The sequence below is a fragment of the Microcaecilia unicolor genome, chromosome 2, assembly GCF_901765095.1.
Source record: "Microcaecilia unicolor chromosome 2, aMicUni1.1, whole genome shotgun sequence".
Classification (NCBI taxonomy): domain Eukaryota; kingdom Metazoa; phylum Chordata; class Amphibia; order Gymnophiona; family Siphonopidae; genus Microcaecilia; species Microcaecilia unicolor.
The window spans coordinates 261,662,787-261,683,516 of NC_044032.1; the positions used below are offsets into that span (position 1 = coordinate 261,662,787).

Here is a 20,730-nt window from a genome sequence, read left to right on the forward strand (position 1 = left end):
GTCTTTCCATAGCCCCCAACCCTTTCTGTATCTGTCATATTGTCTTAGCTTGTCATCCATCTGCTCTCTCTCTCTCTTTCCGCAGCAGTTTCTTTATCTATGAAATGATATTTACTGAAGCGTGCGCTGAAGAATTTCAAGTCATGGCTTTTGAATTTGACATACGATCGCTTAAGAGTTACGGAGGAGGGAGCTAGCTATTTCTTGACTTTGCCTTTCCTCTCTGATACTGGCCAGGTGACCTGCTACCTGCAGATGGAGTTCTGATCCAGGGAAATGACCTCAAGCTTGATGAGAGCTCACTAACAGGAGAGTCAGACCATGTGCGCAAGTCTGTGGAAAAAGACCCGATGTTACTTTCAGGTGAATGCGATTGTGGTCCACAGAGGAAATTTGTCTGTGAGAGAGAAATTTCTTGTATTTAATTAATAAGGATACAATCCAACCAATACTCAGCGCTATTTAACCAGCCAGGAACAGCTTCTGGCCTGTTAAATAGCACTTAGCCAGCTAAGTGCTAAGATTCTGCGCAATATAGCCGGTTATCTCTGCTGAATGTTAATACTTACGCACAGTGGCTAACCAGCTGTAATGCGCAATATAACCAGCTAACCACAAATATTCAGCACTTTGCTGGCTAAGTTTAGCGGCCAAATCGGACCGCCCAGTGGCGTACCAAGGGGGGGGCGGTGGGGGCAGTATGCCCCGGGTGCACGCCGCTGGGGGGTGCAGCGGCGCGCACCTGTCAGCTGAGTTCGCTAACTTCGCTGCAGCTCCCTCTGTCCCAGAACAGGTTACTTCCTGTTCTGGCCGGGGTAGAGGGAGCTGCAGCGAAGTTAGCGAACTCAGCTGAGAGGCGCGCGCCGCGGCACCCCCCCCCCCCAATGGCGTGCACCCGGGGGGGGTGTCATTTCGCCTGGGGGGGCGCATCGGCGATCCGCCCCGGGTGTCATGCTGGCTAGGATCGCCACTGGGACTGCCTAAATAGCAGTCCTATCTTTGGCCGCTATAAACTTAACCGGCCAGCGCTGAATACCGGCTTGGCTAGTTAAGTGTAAGCCGGCCAAAATAACCTGGATATTCCATGCCGATCACCGGAAACAGGCCAGCATTGAATGTCCAGGTTCAGCGCCGACTGGGGGATTTAGCCAGCCTGCCTCCTGTGGGCTGAATATCGGTCGGAACGAGTATAAAAACCTAACGTGAAATTATTTTTTTTAATTAATCAAATAAATATCTTCGATTATGGACTCCCTTTTGGGATACTTTGATGCTGCCAGTGGCCAGGAGCCGAATCTTGAATGGCTAAATCACCACACAGTTTTGTGACTGGGGGTTTATTTGGGGGATGGTAGGGTGGGGGGAAGGGGTTGATATTGTGGAGGAAATATTGTTTCTCTTAATAATATGTGAATTTTGTTGATCTTTTGTTCCCTCAAGGTTGTTTCCTATTTCAACAATAAATAAATATTAAAAAAAAATAAATTAATCAAATATACATAATTACAGTTGTAAGCAACTGTGTGTTTCAATGAACCTCTAAGGGGCCCTTTTACTAAGCTGCGGTAAAAAGGGCACTGTGCTGAGGCCCATTTTACCACAGCAGGTAAAAAGACTGAAAAACAAAATGGCCATGTGGGACGATTGAACTTACTGTGTGTCCATGCGGGGGGGGGGGGGGGGGGGAGCACTTACCGCCACCCACTGAGGTAACTGTAGGGGCTCCCTTGCTAACCCAGTGGTAAACAGGCAGTGAGGAGCACTGCCCGATTGCAGCCGGGTAACCCCCTGGGGAAATATTTTTCAAATACTTCCGTTAGCACTGGAAATGCCGTGAGCTGGGGGTGGAACTACCGCCGGCATTCATGTTGGGCCGGCGGTAGTTTTTGATTGGCGTGCAGAAAGCCCATGTTGGGCTTACCGCCGCTCGCAAAAGGGCCCCTAAATGAAGAGAAGATTCTGTAGGGTACAAAGTTGAACGCGATATCTTTCTGCAATTTGTAATGCAAAATGAATATTTATTTCATTTTAACATTGACAGTGATAAAAAGTGAATGGGGAATGTAATGTACAATAGTTGGTACACCCATCCAGTAGATTATTTACTCTTTTTTTTAAAGCTGTTGTTAAGACCCAAAAAGTTGGTTGACTCGTTAGGCCTTCAGTTAGGTAAATACAATTGTATGACACGATGGACATGTTATGGGCTCTAAATACTGACTATTTCAAATTTTTGACGTACTGACTATTGAATGCACACTGACTGGAGTTTTGTATGGTCTGTGGTGGTGAGTTTTCCTAGAGAAGAGTGATTTAAGATCCCAGGATACTGTATGTTTTCACTGAGGTCTTTTTCTCCACTTTTTTGATGTTTTAAAAGTACAGTTCCTGGTTATATCCTTGTGTCTTTGTAATTGTGAAGTTTTCTTTATTATTATTTTGTTTTTTTGAAGTATAGACTTTTCTTCCCTGTCTTAGGCGCCCGGTATAAGAGGCTTGGACAGGCTAAGCCTCCCCTGCTGTGCTCTGAGAGGTTTAAATTGTTGATTTACCTCCATCCTCACAGCAGGAGCTGCAGTGAAAGCCCTCTAACCTTGTGTAACCAATTGTAGAAATTGGTTTATGGTTTGTTTACCTTACTGCTGGGAGAGCAGGGGGAGGGGGGTTGGCTGGGTTATTTAACGAGGATGACTTCCTGACCTGCACTGAGAACAGATAGCAGCAGAATCGGACAACCAGACAACAAAGGTAGAAAAGATCATTTTATTTTCATTATAGTGTTTGGAATATGTCCACTTTGAGAATCAGGTGCTCAACATTAAAAGTTTATATTTATTTACTTATTTATGGCATTTTATCCCACATTAAACATGAATTAGGGTGTTTTGTGGCTCTACATGAGAATTGTGATGATATGATCCCTTGTTTCATATTGTTGACGGTCTGCATTTTCCGTATGGGTGGTATATTGGTGTATTAGGTTCTGCCCAGTGTAATATTTATGGTACAGTAAGTTCTGAGTGTGTTTTTGCACAAAGTTGTACATAGTGTTTTGCAGTTGAGCGATTGTGCTTAGAATATGCTTTGAGCAACCACTTTATTCTTTGACATATGATACATATCTAATATCTAAATTTAATAAAAAGTATTAATTGTGACTTTTATTTTTATTTATTTATTTTTTCTGTGTGTTATCAGACAATTATGGATTTAAGCTCCACCCCTGGACCCACCCCCTAACCCCGCCCCCTTTAGCCTCCCCAAACAGTTGGGCCACCGACCGCCTATGTTCCCTTTTGTTTGTTAACGTTTAACTTGACATGTTAATGTTTATCTTGAGATGTGGAGGTTGTGTCGGCATACAATTTGACCGGGGCACCTAAACCCTTGCATACGATAGTGAAAGAAAAATGAAAGCGTTTTCATAACACTGTAATTTCTTTCCATAACCTTTCCCCATTGTTTCAGTTTCTTTGTTGTAAATGACTTAATACTCTCTACTATTTGCATTGCCACGCTATGTTCTGATACTTTGCTTAAAGGATAGGAAACATCTCACATTCCATAACGATACACCAAATAGCATTTATTAACCAAAGTGGGTTTTGTCATTGAAATTAAACAGGCTGTACAGCACCTGAGCCTATGTCTGGCAGTTTTGTTACGAGAAATTTTAGGAGATGCAGCACATTCTCCTGTACTCTGAAAATGGCCATTCTGTCGGGAAATACTTCATAGTTTCTATACCACCAACACAACTTGGCCTTGGCTAGTCTTTGTTATTGGCATTTCCATACTTTGAATTCTGTCTCACCTAAAGTTTCCATGAAATACTAACCAAGCTCATTTCTTATATTCAGTGATATTCAGGGATCATAGAGGAATCTTAATGCCTCCCCCATATCAGTGGCGTACCTAGCTTGGTTGCCACCCAGGGCAGAGCACCCCCCCCCCCTTATCCTCTCTCCTCCAAACAAGGGAGTGCGCTGAGCAGTCGCACGACTGTCGACTCTGCCAGTCCCCCTTCGCCAAAACAGGAAGTTGACATCAGAAGTGGCAGCCGTGTGACTGCTCAGTGAACCCCCTTGCATGCTGCTCCCCCTGGGCATTTTACCTCGTCATAGTGAAGTTCCAAACCCAGCAGCGCCAGCAATTCCCATACCCTGCCATGCCGCCGCCGGTACTCACCTCTTCCCTTTATTGTGGCTGCCTAAGCCTCTGACGAAATAGGAAGTTACTTCAGAGAGGCGGCCGCACTAAAGGGAAGAGGCAGGTGCTGGCGACAGCAGGGCAGTGTATGGGAATCGCTGCCGGATTTGGATCGTCACCGTGATGAGGTAAAATGCCGCAAAGCCGCTCCCCGAAATGCCACTCCTGTAGATTGTCACCTGAGGCCCCCGCCTCAGGTGGCCTAATGGTCGGGCTGCCCCTGTCCTTGCTGCCTGCACCCAGGGCAGGCCACACCCATTGCCCTGCCCTTGGTACGCCTCTGCTCCATATCACTTTCGGCACACTGTTTAAAAACTATGGGGCCTCTTCACTCTACTGCGGTAAGTTTTTGCACTTATCCCATTTTGGGGCCCTTTTCCTGACCTGCAGCAACATCTAGGCTTAACATATGCTAATATGGGGCTTTTCCATGCGATAAGCCCAGATTTACCGCAGCTGTATATTAAGGCTTTTTTCTCTCTCTTTTTTTTTGGCATTTCTTTCTTGAGCTTCAGGACTTGAAAAAAAATAATACGGGAGCACTTACCACCTCCTAAGTTCTCCCACATTGTTTGCGTTAACCACTGAGCATGGGTTAATCAGAATGCGCTAACTGGATAATTCTTCCATGCCCATTTCCCCGCTCTTGACACAACCCTCTCTCCAAATTTCTAAAAAAATTAAATAGCATGTGATTTGCATGCACTAAGAGGCAAATATTACAAAACACTTTAATGTGTTTTGAGGTAGGTCTTTTTTTCCTGCATTAAGCACACATTAGCACTTGCGGACCATCTTTAAATTCTTTTTGTTGCCATTCATCTTATTCTCTATTTTTTCTCTTTCTTCCCCTCCCTTCTTCCTCTGTGCCTTCCTCTCTACTGACATTGTAATTGTTTCTTCAGTTCTTTGTAAGCCGCTTTGAGGCTGCGCTCAGTGGTATAAAGCGGGGTATAAATGTTCTGAATAAATAATACAGTTTAGTAAAAGCGCCCCTTTAACAACAAAAATTAACATGCAGTAAATGCGAAGGCTGTGTGGTAGTTGTTGGAGACATGTCCAACATGTCTTCTATACTTCCCACACTGAAATCTGTTTGCAGTGAGCGCGGATGTACTTACCGCCTCATCCTGAAATGGCAATAGTTACTGTGCCCTGTGTTAATAGCGCATGCTAATTTGCATGTTAACTGCCTAAAGCACTTTACTAAAAGGGCCCCTATGTCTTCTGAGTATTTTCTGACTAAAAGGATGGCAAATCGTAGAAGATAATATGGAAATAGAGCAGCAAGCGCCACCCCTATCTAGATATTTTTTTAACAAATTAAATTGAAGGCACTGTTATTAGGTTTCAGGGCCTTTTATCAAGGCACACCACCTTACCTATCCTCATTAACAATTCCTCATTCATCTGTGTGGGTCTTTTACCTGGACTACATCTTGCACAATTAGAGTCAACCTGTCAGGCTGCTTTTTTCTTTGCTGTTCCCCATCTTTGGAACAGTACACTTGTCTGTGTGTGGCAAACTTAATATTAAGAAGTTTAAATCTCTGCTAAAAGCATGGTTTTTCAAAGAAGCTTTCACTAGCGACTGAGGTGGGTACTTTGGGCTTCTGGTACCTGAGAGATACAGCAGATAGGTGTTACTTGTTATAATGTGTTTTATTGTACTTGGTTTCTTCATGAATGTGTGTATTATCCGTTCTATCAGTTTATTGTAGTTCCTTTTCCTTTTTCTTTTGATATTTTAGAATTTTGTAAACCGCCTTGCTCTGTTCAACAGTTAAGGAAGTATATTAAGTTACAAATAAATATTGAGACCGTTATCTGGATAGCTATCTAATTAAAGATAAGACAGCTTTTTTCTGACCTAACCTTATCTGTATAATGATCCAGAAGCAGGCTGAATATTGCCCCCTCCGGATAAATTCCAACTCTGCGCTTTCTCTGCCCACAAACTGCCCTGTCACTATCTGGATAGTGGCAAGGAAGTCTGTAAGAATATTCAGAGACGCAATTCAGATAATGCCTAAAGGGTCTTTAAGAATATTCAGAGGTGCTAGCCAGATAATGCCAAGGAGGACTGTAAGAATATTCAGAGATGCTATCCGGATAATGCTGTTGGTCTGTAAGAATAATCAGAGATGCTATCCGGATAATGCCAAGGGGGTCTGTAAAAATATTCAGAGGTGCTATCCGGATAATGCCAAGGAGGACTGTAAGAATATTCAGAGGTGCTATCCGGATAATGCCAAGGAGGACTGTAAGAATATTCAGAGATGCTATCCGGATAATGCCAAGTTGGTCTGTAAGAATAATCAGAGACGCTATCCGGATAATGCCAAGGGGGTCTGTAAAAATATTCAGAGGTGCTATCCGGATAATGCCAAGGAGGACTGTAAGAATATTCAGAGGTGCTATCCAGATAATGCCAAGGGGGTCTGTAAGAATATTCAGAGGTGCTATCCGAATAATGCCAAGGGGGTCTGTAAGAATATTCAGAGATGCTATCCGGATAATGCCAAGGGGGTCTGTAAGAATGATCACACTATCCGGATAATGCCAAGGGGGTCTGTAAGAATGTTCAGAGGTGCTATCCGGATAATGCCAAGGAGGACTGTAAGAATATTCAGAGGTGCTATCCGGATAATGCCAAGGAGGACTATAAGAATATTCAGAGATGCTATCTGGATAATGCCAAGGGGGTCTGTAAGAATATTCAGAGATGCTATCCGGATAATGCCAAGGGGGTCTGTAAGAATGATCACACTATCCGGATAATGCCAAGGAGGACTGTAAGAATATTCAGAGATGCTATCCAGATAATGCCAAGGGGGTCTATAAGAATGATCAGAGACACTATCAGGATAATGCCAAGGGGGTCTGTAAGAATGTTCAGAGGTGCTATCCGGATAATGCCAAAGAGGTCTGTATTCAGTGGCACTATCCAGTTAGTGCCCCTGAATATCCACAAATAGCCATGGCTAAGCCATTTATTCAGATAATAGCTGCTGTTAATTGGATAAATCAGGTCCATAATTTATTGTTTCAGTCCAAAATGTTTTGCATTTCTCATAGTTCAACAAGTTCAACTGGAATCTCTAGCATATAAATTCACTAAAGACATTGAAACACAATTCTTCAGAGAGCAAATAAACTGACACATCGTCTGCATATGCAGCACATGTCAGTTTATTCATTGTATCTTGCCCTGAGCTCTCATTTGGAAGAGATGAGTAACAATTCTAAAATTTAAATTCAAGTCAGTCATGGTTTCTAAAGCAATGAGTTTCCAGTCTGTCCTATCCGTGAACACGGGTCTCACCCAGGCTTCCATTTCTAACTGCCTCACCCAGTTTCTTGATGCCTTCGTTACCTATACATCTGAGTATATCACCTTCCCCACCACCCCCTAGGCCCTGCAGACCAACATGGCTGACTTCTATTACGTAGCTCGCTTCCCCTCAGTCATAGGCGCCATTGACTGCACACATGTCGCACTCAGACCCCCCCCCTCCCCCCCCGGGCACAAGAGACCACTTATTAGAACAGGAAAGCATTCCACTCACTCAATATGCAAGTTGTGTGTGACACCCAGGGGGAGATTCTAGACGTGTGTGCCCGATACCCAGGTTCCACCCACGATGGAGGAGTGGCCTAGTGGTTAGGGTGGTGGACTTTGGTCCTGGGGAACTGAGGAACTGAGTTTGATTCCCAGCACAGGCAGCTCCTTGTGACTCTGGGCAAGTCACTTAACCCTCCATTGCCTACCGCATTGAGCCTGCCATGAGTGGGAAAGCGCGGGGTACAAATGTAACAAAAATAAAATAAAATATACTGCAGCACTCAGGAATCTTCCGCAGGTTTGACCGAGGGGAGATCACTGGTGGATGGCTCCTAGGTAAGTGCAGCATGGATCTGCCCAAACTATACCTTCTCCACCGGGTAACCCTCAGCAATGTCTCCCTCCAGCTCACTCCACAACCCACTATTCCCCCCCCCCCACCCACCCACCTCCACAAGATACCCACTATCTTTCTCATCCTGCTTCTCCCCAAAGGTGACAAAGGCTACCCACAGCGGAGTTGGCTCATGACCCCCATAGTGCACCCACAACCAGGGTCAGAGGAGAACTACAACAGTAGACATCGGACCACCCATGGCATCATCGAGCGCACCTTTGGACAACTTAAGAACAGGTTCCAATGTCTGAACCATTCTGGAGGGTAGCTCCTGTACAGCCCCCAAAAGGTGGCAAAGATATTCCTGGCCTGCTGCATGCTACAAAATTTGCCAATGCGCAGAGGACAGGCCCTCCCAGGAAAGCCACAGCCACCACAGCAGCAGGCCCCAGATGAACAAGATGAGGAGCCCTCTCCACCTCCCGTCCACAAAGCAGAGCAGAGTGCACACCAGCTGGGGGTCAGATCCAGGCAAAGACTGATTGAGACAAGTTTTGTGTGAGAGTAAGTTGGCATTTATTTCTATGACATAATATTTACATACCACCACCACCACCACCACCACCCCTCCCACCACCATCACCCGCTCTGTGCATATTCCCCTCCCTCCAACCCTCACACCCCCCCAGCATGTCCCATCACTTTCCTCACCCCCTCCCCTGGCCCCGGCCCCTCCTACCCCTCCCACCGTGTTCCGTTGCAGCTGGTGCTGCAGGGGAACTCTGTTGACAGTCCTCTGATGAGCTCCCACTCTCCTCCTCTGTGTCCACAAGGCAGCCTGCTGCTTCGGCTGCCCTGTGGAAGTCCAGCCACCTTGCAGTCTGTGGCTTGCCCTGCAACCTGGGCACAGGACCCAGAAGGGGAGCTGGTGTGGTGGCTGCTGGACCAGTGGCTGGGGAGGCTGAAGATCTCAAGCTCCTCTTCTTAGCGGGTGGTTGCTGTGCAGTGGTGGAAGTAGATGCCACTTGTTGCTGCATCAGGGCTGTACTAGGTGCTTTCAGGTCATGGCGTAGGCCCTCGATGCTGTGCTCCAGCCCTTGGAGCTGCTGTACCACTTCACGTTGGGCCTGTACCGCTTCCCGTTGCACCTGGAGCACTTCCTGTTGCACTTGGAGCGCTTCCCGTTGCAGCTCCAATTTCTGGCGCCGGTAGTCTTTCATGCGCACATTCTGGCCCAGCAATTGTGTGGCGAGGCGCAGTAGCTGCCTCCTCTGGCTGGATGGCCTCTGCTGAGTAGGTTCCCCCCCCCCCCCTTCTGCATCTTCTTCTTCTTCTGTGCCACCATCGACAAAGGCTGCGGGTGGTGGAGGGAGAGCCTCTGCTGTTGGTGGTGGAGGGAGAGCCTCTGCTGCAGGTGGTGGAGGGAGAGCCGGCGCTGCTGCTGCTGCTGGGTCCTGTGGTTCCACCCCATAGTCCTGTGTGGTCTCTTGTGCTGACCCACTGGTTTGCTGCTCTGTGTGCTGGGGTTGGTGGCCACTAGGGCCAGCTTCTTCCTCTGACTGGCTGTGATCACCTGCATAGCAAAAGGGGAGGAAGTGCGTTGGTCAAAATAACCCACTTTTGTTTTTCAGCATTCATATACATACCCACATGCAAAGACCCAGCAAAGAGATGGTGAGAAATGGGGTTGGAAGGCAAGCCACAGATGTAATTGTACATGGTACAGAGCTGGAGACGAGGAGCGCAGTGTACTACAGAAACTGATGTGGAAGAGAGCCACACAGGCAGGTGGGTAGACATAGAAATGTGGAAGGAGTGCAGAGGACACAGTGGCTACAGCACAGAGGTGTGGGAAGGAGATATGCAGAGTTTGGTGATGGGGAAAAGAGGAGGGAGTGGGGAAGGCCCCAAAGCTGTGAAATAGTGGTAACCTACGCACACATTCCTGGAAACCCTCCCCCACCCCCTCCCCCCGGCTACTTCCTGTGTCATGGTCTGTAATGAATAGTGATTTGTATTGCATGTGGTGTTCTCACCCCTTCCCCTACTGAGGAGTACCACACTGTCCCCCACTTGTGTAAAACAGAGTGTAGTGTAGCACAACGGATACCCCAGCTTCCTAATGGTGAACCTACCTGAGCCCTCAGGCTGTGCTGATGTGTCAAGGGACCCAATGCCATGGATCCCCTCCTGGGGCAAGCGCCCATGAACCATGTGCTTGATGGGGGTCAAGTTAGCGGTGTCATCTGCTGGGGGGTTGGCACCAGCCTTCCTCCTGACATCACGCCTCAGCCGGTGCCACTTCCGTTTGCAGTCTTCCACATCCCTGCCACAGTGGAAGACCGCGTTGAGCCGGTCCCTTACTGCCTCCTATTCTCTCTGCTTCATTGTAGCAGCCAGCCTCTGGCCCATGGAAGCAAAGAGATGTGTGTGCCTCCTCTGGATTTCCTGAACCAGCAGCTCAGTTTCAGGGTCGCTGAAATTACCCTTGCGGGTGAATGGTTGCTTTGGTGCCATTTTACCAATGCGATGCAAAGAATCGAAAATACAGAGAAGGGCGCTTAAATACTCTCCCAGGGATGCCCATGTAAGAACGCGATGGGCGTCCCTGAGATGGGTGTCCTAATTTTGATTATTGACAAAATCCCTAAACGTCCCCAGCTGCTCTGGCAATTTGGGCGTCCTGATTTTGATTATGGCTGGGGAACTATGGGCATCCCCAGCTGCTCTGTGTTTTGGGCATCCTCATTTCGATTATGGGTGATAATGATTTATTTATTTATTTGTTTGTTTGTTACATTTGTACCCCACATTTTCCCACCTATTTGCAGGCTCAATGTGGCTTACATAGTACCATCAAGGTGTTCGCCAAGTCGGTTGATAACAAATACAAGGTTATATTGTGGTCGAATGAGATAGATGTGTAACAGGCACTATGAGGGTCAAGGGAGTGAAGATTATATGTTGTCCAGTACATTCATTGGTTATGCTGTGTTGCTGGGTATGGGGATTTACGGTGGGTCGGTGGGGTAAGCCTTTTTGAAGAGGTTGGTTTTTAGTGATTTCCTGAAGTTTAGGTGGTCATGGATTGTTTTCACGGCTTTTGGGAGTCCATTCCATAGTTGTGTGCTTATGTAGGAGAAGCAGGATGCATAAGTTGTTTTGTATTTATTTGTCTTTTACAATTTGGGTAATGTAGGTTTAGATATGATCATGATGATCCGATTCTGTTTCTGGTTGGTAGATCTATGAGATCTGTCATGTATCCCGGGACTACGCAGTAGATTATTTTGTGGACCAAAGTGCAGATTTTGAAGATGATCCGTTCTTTGATTGGGAGCCATGCAGCTTTGCGCGGAGGGGTTTAGCACTTTCAAATCGTGATTTACAAAATATCAGTCTGGCTGCTGTGTTTTAGGCGGTCTGGAGTTTTTTTGTGAGTTGCTCTTTGCATGGCTTTGGACCATTGATTATATTAGGTTTCGAAAAGTTTCTCTCCAGCTGCTCTTCCCATTTGGAAGTTTGCATTCCCTTTATTGGCGCCTCTTTAAAACGGCTTTCTCTGTGCTTGCACTTTAGAGGTTTTTCTTTAGATTATGGAGTGGTATTTCAAAGTGTTTTAGCTTCAGTTATAGTAAACCTTGTTTCTGCCACTGTCTGCTTTTGTACACCTGTTTGTTTGTTTGTTTGTTTGTTTGTTTGTTTGTTTCGTTTTGTTTGGGGGGGGGGACTTTTTTTGCCAATTCTTGGAAAATAACTGGTGTGTGGGCTTTGTACCTTTCCTTTCCAAAAGTTTCAGACTGGGTGTTAGCTGGTAGCTTAGCATATACTTTCCATTCTCTACCCTCCAGGAGCTTCTTGCTGTGTGTGATATGCTCCCTCACTGCCTCCATTCTCTCTCTCCTTTGTTGAAGCAGGCAGCCACTGGTCCCTTGGAGCCAACAGATTCTTGCACCACAAGTTCAAGGTAAGCTCATACCTCTCAGCCACCTCTTCCCTTTCTGCTATGTAGGTGCTAAACAAATACTTCTTGCATCTTGCAGGACAGCTGGTCAAGAGGAGTGCAAGAGACAGCAGTGGACTGTAATACACTGCACTCTGAGAACCATGATTGTTTCTACCCAATTCATTGTACAGATGTCTTGTTCTCTATTGGACACACTCAGTTGTGGCTGCCTGTGGGGTGGGGACCTTGAGAATGGATGTGTGCATCCCTCATGGTCAAGGGCTCCCCATTCTCTGTATGTTCTCTGCATTCAAATCTTACCTCTATTTTCACCAGGTTCACGGGTATCCACAGCTGGTAGATTTTCTCTTGCTTTGCACCCCTCATGTGTCTCCCCATTAGGTTCCATCCTTCTTTATGTGGTGAACCCCAGTCCCCTTTTATGAAGTGCCCACCTATTCTCAAGGTTGCTGGGGGTGGGGAGGGGGGGAAGCATATATGCATTGAATGTATTTTCCACATTATTCAATACAGTCCTACAATCCTCCATAGTTATGAAACAACAACATTTCTAAATTCTATCCTGCAAACTATTTTCAAGGTGGCCACAGGTGCATGCCTACCAAGGCCTTGAGCCCTTAAGTCATGGTGAGGGAGAGGGGTTCTGGTTACAGTTCCTATTCTAAATTACCTGCAGGTGGCTACAGCCTGGTGCCTATATAATTCCCCTAGCCTGTACCCTTCTGTATCTGATGTATTATATTGCTATTGTGATGAAGTAAACATCCATCTAATGCTTTTACCGTTTTCCCTTTTCTCCTCAGCACTGTATACCATTGCTGATACATTCAATGTGAAAAGATGACACAGCTGTTTGTTGCTCCTTCCTCGCCCTCACCAATGTGGTTTGGTTGTGGGTAAGGGTGTCTGGTGATCAGAGAGCAAACATCGTCTATGTGCTACCTATGGTTATCTGCAAGTTTCTACTTGGCAGATCACTAGTGCTGGACAACATACCTATTATTTACACTGTGCTGTGGGGCTCTATGGTAAGCCTCCCCCCCCTTACCATACAGCCATGCAGTTTGGAAGGAACAGGTGGCCTTCTGTATGGCCACACTTATCACACATATGTACCAAAGTTTCTCTATCACAGTTCACCTGTCATGCAACCCAGATTGCTGACTCCTCTCACATCAGCCCCAGCATTTGATAATATGTAGTGCACAAAGTAGAGACACCCACCCTGTTATATGAAACATATGAAATTGTGTATTTAAGTAAATGAAAAAATATATAACTATTTACAAATTGTTTTTTTTCCCCAAAAAAATCTTTTAAGGGAGGCCACGTCCTCGTCCCTGCAAGGTGCGCCCTGAAGTGCTGCTCGTTAGCCTGCCGCATTGCTGACACCTCCAGCCTCATCGCTGACGTCTCCAGCCTCATCGCTGACACCTCCTGCAGCAACTGGTTTTGACTATTCACCAGTTGCTGCAGGAGGCGCGGTGCTGGGGCTGGGGCTGGTGATGGGGCTAGGGCTGGTGCTGGGGATGGTATGAAGAGGGCTGGAGGTGCTGGGCCCTCCTCCTTGAGGGGAGGCATATCATGCCAGGGGTCCTCCTCCTCCTCCTTCTCGGCCACTGCTATAGGCAGTCCTGCCTCCTCCTCCTGCTCCTCCTCCACCACCGGAGCAGGCAGTCCTGCCTCCTCCTCCTCCTGCTCCTCCTCCTGCTGCTGGCGCCCTGTGTATGTAAAAGGATTGTCCTTGATATCAACATGACTTGCATAGTGCAGGAGCTGGCTGGCTGGCATGAGACAGGAATGGGGAAAGGTGGGGTCAGTGGTGAGCCCTGGGCTAGACACATGGAGTGTGAGATGCATGAGATGACATGACAGAGAACGCTGGAAGCTGGTTTGAAAAAGGAGTACACTATAAGATGTGTTGGCGGGGAACACTCATTCCTCAGCAGCATATTAGCATTTTGAGTTGTGACTATGGTAGGATGACCATTTTTTTTTTGGGGGGGGGGGGAGGGGGTGGAAGCACTATTTCATTACATTACTTTCAAATTATGCTATGACATCCACTAAGACCAGGACATCAGGCAAGAATACCATGAAACAATATCCACCCCAGAAGCGCCATGTTTCTCACTGAATAACTGTTGGAAAACGTGCATCGCCTTATATGGACGCCCATGTGTGATGGACGTCCTTACATGCACAGTTCCATATATGAACGACCATCCCATATATGGACGAGTCAGCACGTGGATATCCTGCTCCATATATGATGGGTCGGCACGTGGACGACCATGACGCATGGACGACCATGACGCATGGACGTCCATGACGTGCATGGACGGTCATCACACGTGCAGGGCCTTACTTGGATGAGTACGTGCGGAGCCTTCTTTATATAGATCATTATCAAGTGTGCGAACCTCTTCATATATACACAATAAAATATGTATGTTCCTTATATTTCCCGTACCTGGATGTCCGCAACTACTTGCACTGTACTTGTGGAACAACCAGGTACATCAGAGAAGTCCAAAGTATAGTAATGACATCTTTCTTGTAGAACCGGCAAAGGACGTTGATATGACAAATTGGCTTGATTTGGGCGTTTTGCACTGCGATAATGGAATGTCTAAGGACGTCCATACTATTTTTCGATTATACCTACCTGATTTTGGCCGACTTCACGAGGGTGTCCTAATTCATACTTGGACGACCTTTCGAAAATGCCCCTCCAAGTGTGTTTCTTTGTCATGCTTGCATTTAGACGCCACTTTATAGAATTGCCCCTAAGTGCTTATTTGTTTATTTATTTGGTTTTACCTCATACCTTTTTCGGTAGTAGGCTCAAGGTGAGTTATATTGAGGTACAGTATTTCCTGTCCCTGCAGGGCTCACAGTCTAAGGGATCCTTTTACTAAGCTGCAATAAAAGGGGGGGGGGGGGTCTGCGCTAGCATCAGTGCATGTTTTTGACGCATGCTGAGGGCCCCCTTTTACCGCAGCAGGTAAAAGGCTGTCTTTTTTTCTCAAAAAGAAATGGCCAAGAGGTAAGTGAACCACTTGCTGCGTGGCCATTTCAGGGGGAGGGGAGCACTTACTGCCACCCATTGAGGTGGCAGTAAGGGGCTCCCACACTAACCCAGCGTTAACGGGGCAGCGCATGGTGCTACCCGATTACCATCGGGTAAGCTCTGGCGCTACAAAAATAGAAAATATTTTCATTGCGTGGAAGTGGGAACTACAACCGGGCTCCTGCAGAAGCCCGGCGGTAGTTCTGGATTGGCATGCGGCAAGCCTGTTGCCACTTGCCATCCTTTAGTAAAAGCCCCCCCCCCCCCCCAGGTTTGTACCTGAGGCAACAAAGGGTTAAGTGATTTACCCAAGATCACAAGAAGCTGCAGTGAGATCTGAACTGGGCTTCCCTGGTTGTAGGCTACTCTTGTACATGTCTGCCTTACTCTACACTAGATAGGGAAGGGTTTACCCATCCATTCATGCTTTAACTACTGGTTGACTTTCTGCTTTCTGGTTATGGTTCGCCCAATGAAAAGCTTTCTCCTGGTCTAAATTAATCACATATCTAGCCAATGAGCACTTTTTACCAAGCTCAAAGATTTCTCTGATTTTAATAACAGAATGAGAAATATTTCTACCCTGTAGTCCACAAGATCAAACTTTATAAATAAGATTTTTTGATACATATCCTAACATAGAATTGTAGCTAACATCTTATCATCTGTTTTAAACAGTTTGTTCCTAATATCTTGACTATCACCTTTTTATTTATTTAGATTTTGCTCATACCTTTTTCAGTAGTAGCTCAAGGTCAGTTACATTTAGGTACTCTGGATATTTCTCTGTCTCAGGAGGGCTCACAATCTAAGTGTGTACCTGAGGCAATGGGGGGTTAAGTGACTTGCCCAACATCACAAGGAGCAGCAGTGGGATTTGAACCGGCCACCTCTGGATTGCAAGGCTGGTGCTCTAACTGCTAGGCCACTCCATTCTGCTCCTAGTAATGCAACTAGGAATTGATATTGTGAAGGGGAAAGCCCCAAGCCACAGGTTCTTGAATTGCTGCATTAATGATATCTAAAAAGAAAATATACTGACTGATATTCAGTGCCATTTAACCAGCCAGAAACGGCCGCTGACCTGTTAAATAGCAGTTCAGCACCTAACTGCTAATAGTCAGTGTGAGATCACTGGTTATCTCTGCTCAATATTGCCAATTAGCGCCAAAAAGATAACTGGTTATATAGCGTGATAACCGGCAATATTCAGCACTGACAAGCTAAGTTTAGCAGCCAAATCGGACCACCTAAATGGCAGTCCTAATTTTGACTGCTATAAACTTAACCAGCCGACACTGAATATTGACATAGCTGGTTAAGTTTGAGCTGTCAAAAAAAAACCCTGGATATTCAATGCCAGTCACCGGAAACAGCCGGCATTGAATATCCACCTCATAGAATCTAGAACCTAGATGTAAGCCCATCAGAATCTGGTGTTTTCTTTCAAACAAATGACATTGATTTAATAGCTGTATGCAGTGGTGTGCTGGAGCAGGCTCTCATGGGTTCATGAGAGCCGTTTGTTAAGTTTTTAAGAATTTTGGGAGCCAGTTGTTAAAGTAGGCCCCCCCTCCCACAGCTACTTTAACAACTAGCTCCCAAAATATGGGCTTGGGCCCTCCCCCCCCCCCCCCCCCCCCACCCTGAATTCTCTTTTACTTTGCTGCCGGGGATGCTGAGCTCTGCCAGCCAAGTAAATAGACTACTACTGCTCTCTGCTCCTTGTTTCCAGCTCTGAGCAGCAGGTGGGACTTCTCGTGCATGCGTAAGAAGTCCCAGCATGCTGCTCAGAGGCAGCGGGGAGTGGAGGCAGTCCATTTATTGGCTAGCAGGACTCAGTATCCCTGCCAGCAAAGGTATGCCTAGTGTACCCGCATGGGGGGGGGGGGGGATGAGGCATTCATTACCCATGCCAGTCCACTCTTGGCCCCCCAAAATTTCAGGGCTGGCTACGCCTGGAGAAAGAGCCCATTAAAAATTTACTAGCACACCCCATGGCTGTATGTACCTCTGATACAGCTATTGGTAAGATTAAAACTTGGATAACAAATGGAGCAACATGAGCTCAAGCAGACAGCACATTGGCCATCTTGCTCCACCCATCCTCTCAAATCTTGTTAGTATTTTTTTCTTTGAATAAAGTTACATAGAAAGATGAGACCCAATTGGATATCTCTTAGGGGTCACTTGCAATATCTCATGCCTCGTTCCACATCTCTGGCACTACACAGCCTTGCCTTTTTCTTGACTCACTCAAATGGATCTACATTGAAAAATGTTGTCTTCCAACACACTTCCCTTCATGGGACAGAGAAGAGAAATGATCATCTTGAAAAGACCTCATTTCTTCTCTAACTGTACCTACATTTTCTGGATCTATTGCCACCTCTTCCTGTATCTCAGAAAAGGTCCAGCACAGTTTTATTTCCTTTGTCCCCTTCTTTAAAAAGGTTTTAATTTCATATTTAATTGCTTCCTGCATTCCACAGTTGTCTTATACATGCACTGTACAGTTAGTTTAATTTTAAAGTCATTCTTAAATGTATTGACTTCCTTATCATTTTTTTAAGATTGTTACATTCAATTCCCAGAATCCAGGGCCTACTAGAACTGATGTCTGTAAATGTAAATTAACTGATAACAGGGCATGGTCTGAGAATTCATCTGGATTTACTTCTGCTTCACAAGATGCAGGCTTCTTTTATCATAAATCTTATTAATATGATTTGTGGATGCGGGTGGCCAAGTCAGAGTACTCCAGAGGAGGACACTTATCTATGAGATTGACAAAGATATACTCTGAATGTGTATATAATTTTCATATGCAAATGTATTAACAAAGGCACAGCATTACAAATTATTAATAATATGCAGGTACTTTATATAAGCCACAGAGTCAGAATAAACCAAATTAGCCCAGGCCCTCGTTTTGCATAATTTTCCCGGAAGTAAACATTCCTACACAGTACTGTAGTTGGGAGGAGTGGGGTATTCTTTGTACTGCATTTATTAATGTGCTTGGAAATGGTAAATGTGTGCATGAGTGTCCACCTGGAATATTGCATTTAGATCTCATTACACCCTTTTCCACCCACCCCGCTTTGTCTCACAGTTCCCTCTTTCTACACCCTCTCCCTGCCTGCTGAGGACCTCAGTGCAGTTTCTCCCTGCCACCTCCTGAGAACCTTAAGGCTCTCACCCCCAGTCTCCATGAAGTTTGAAGCTCCCTGCCCAGAGCCACAGATGTCCCATTCTACATGAGACCCTCCATGGACCTCATTCCCTCTTCTTGCCAGTGCCTCCACTTTGGACCTGCTCTTCTTTCTATTCTTCAGGCCCCTCTCCATATCTAGGACCCAGCACTTGTAAAACCGGCTTTCTTCTCACAGCCACAGCTACTCTTCACCAGGGCTGGGACTGCAGTATTAGGTGCCTTATTAAACCTTCAACTTTGTCGTCCCTGGGGGGCAAAATAACCACTTGAAAGGACATGAAGCAGGAAGCTTTTGCAGTCAATTCTTTGAATTGTGGGGACATCATAGTGAAGCGCAAGAGGAAGAGCCGTACTTACCCGGCTGAGTTGACTTCTTCCCTGAGTTTGACCCAGCAGACTTTGAAGGGCTTTGTGCTCCCATAATCAGAACAACAATCTCAGGAACCGAAGTATTCTAGAAGGGTGATGCCCACGTTGAGCTCTAAGAACAGTATTAGTCTCCCTCAACCCAGACATGCACAGGCTGAGTCAGCATTGCAAAGGGAGCATCGATTATAGAATACTCTTAGTCGGCACTGATTTCAGCACTGATTTTTTAGATGCCATATATAGAATCTTCCCCTCTGTGCCTAATTTAGGTGTCGGGATTTACAGCAAGTAAAACATGGCATAAATGGCCACGACCAAATTTGGTCACATGGAGAGGTGCTTGGTGTAATCTATATACCGCACGGAACTTTAAGCCTGTTCTATAAACTTTAGGCATACTTTAGAGAATATGCCTAGCTGTATTTTTTTCCACACAGATTTTTCAGGCGCCATATATAGAATCTAGCCCTTGATGCAGGAACTCTTACAAAAGAAATTCCCACTAACCAGGAAACAGAAGAAGCAGTAGAGAAAAGTCCTCAGCTTCACCACCATCTTTCTCAAATCCATAGAGGTTCAGAAAATCAGCAGTTCCAAACATCATTCCTGGAAATGAAGCTGTAAAATGGGTAAATTATGTCAAGCGACTGCTTATTGTGGAGACCAGCAAAGCAGGCATTGTACTGTTTTCCTGGTCGCCTTTTCTCAACTGTCTGTCAAAATGTTCGTCACATATTGTCATCATTTTATGGCTGCCACAAAAACCTCAAATGGAAGAAGCTATTTGAGAAAGTTCAGAACACAAAAAAATGATATGTCATGTGACGCACACTAGAATCTAGTCTGAAAACTGGTCGAAACATCGTGAAACAGGTACTTCGGAGACTTCTTGACGTTACATTTTTCTTAGCAGAGAGACTAGCATTTAGGAGAGACAATCACTTAATTGGAGAGCCAAATAACAATTTTCTTGGCGTTCTGGAGTTCACTGTGATTCTCATCTCGAGCTTCACCCTAAGGAAGTGAAAGAACACAAGAAGCTCATTCTCGGATGCAAGTTCACTATCTATTAGCTGACGTACAGAATGAGTTCATACAGTGCTGTGCTGATCATGTTAGGAACAAAATTTTAATGGAAAGAGATCTGGCAAAATATTATTCTATCATTATTGATGTCACTCCCAATTCCACTCACATAGAACAAACTGGTTTCATCTTAAGATATGTTCTTTTGAAGGAGGAAACTGGATTATATGAACCTGAAGAGAGATTTCTTGAGTTTATAGATTGCAGGAAAAAGACTGGTCAAGACGTTGCCAATCTAATTATTGAGGTTCTATGAAAACACAAAATTCCAATTTCCAAGTGTCAGGGGCAGGGGAACAACAATGGTATCAAAATGAGTGGAGCCTACAACGGTGCTAAAGCTCATATTTTAGGAATAAATCAGTTGACCGAGTTTTCACCCTGTGCTTGGCACAGTCTAAATTTGTGTGGAGTCCATGCAGCAGACAGTAGTCTTCAGGTTGTGACATTTTTCAGAGTTGTCAAACAGTTATATTCCTTATTTGACTGAAGTTCTCAAAAATGGGAAATACTTATGGAAAACATCAATGGGTCATTGCATATAATGTCCGACACCCACTGGTCTGCAAGTGTTGAAAGTATATGTCCTGTAGCTGCACATCTGCAGGTATTTTGAATGTCTTTGATGAAATGGAAAGTCTAAACATTACAGCTGAGACCAGATTTGAAATTGACGGACTGCAGATATGTTTGAAATCATTTCAATGTGTCCTCCTTATGTGCCCTCTGTGGCTTTAAGATTTTGATGGAAATAGATTTCCACAACAAAGTGTTGGAAGCAAACACATGTTCATTAGAAATTGAAATTAAAAAACATTTGAAACAATATCAAACTTGAAAGTCATTAGAGAAAATTGGAGTGCCATTTTGAAAGCAAATAAACTGGTTGCTGAAAATGTGGGTTTTG

General features: G+C 45.4%; 1 protein-coding gene across 5 annotated transcripts in view; it reads left to right on the forward strand.

The window, feature by feature from the left end:
* Positions 1-20,730, forward strand: part of ATP2B3 (ATPase plasma membrane Ca2+ transporting 3) — a 241,941-nt gene that overhangs the window by 67,008 nt on the left and 154,203 nt on the right. For all 5 annotated transcript variants that reach the window (XM_030194063.1, XM_030194059.1, XM_030194061.1 and 2 more), the window contains exon 4: positions 238-363. In XM_030194063.1, the coding sequence (XP_030049923.1) occupies positions 238-363 (126 nt within the window). The remainder of the gene's footprint in view (positions 1-237; positions 364-20,730) is intronic.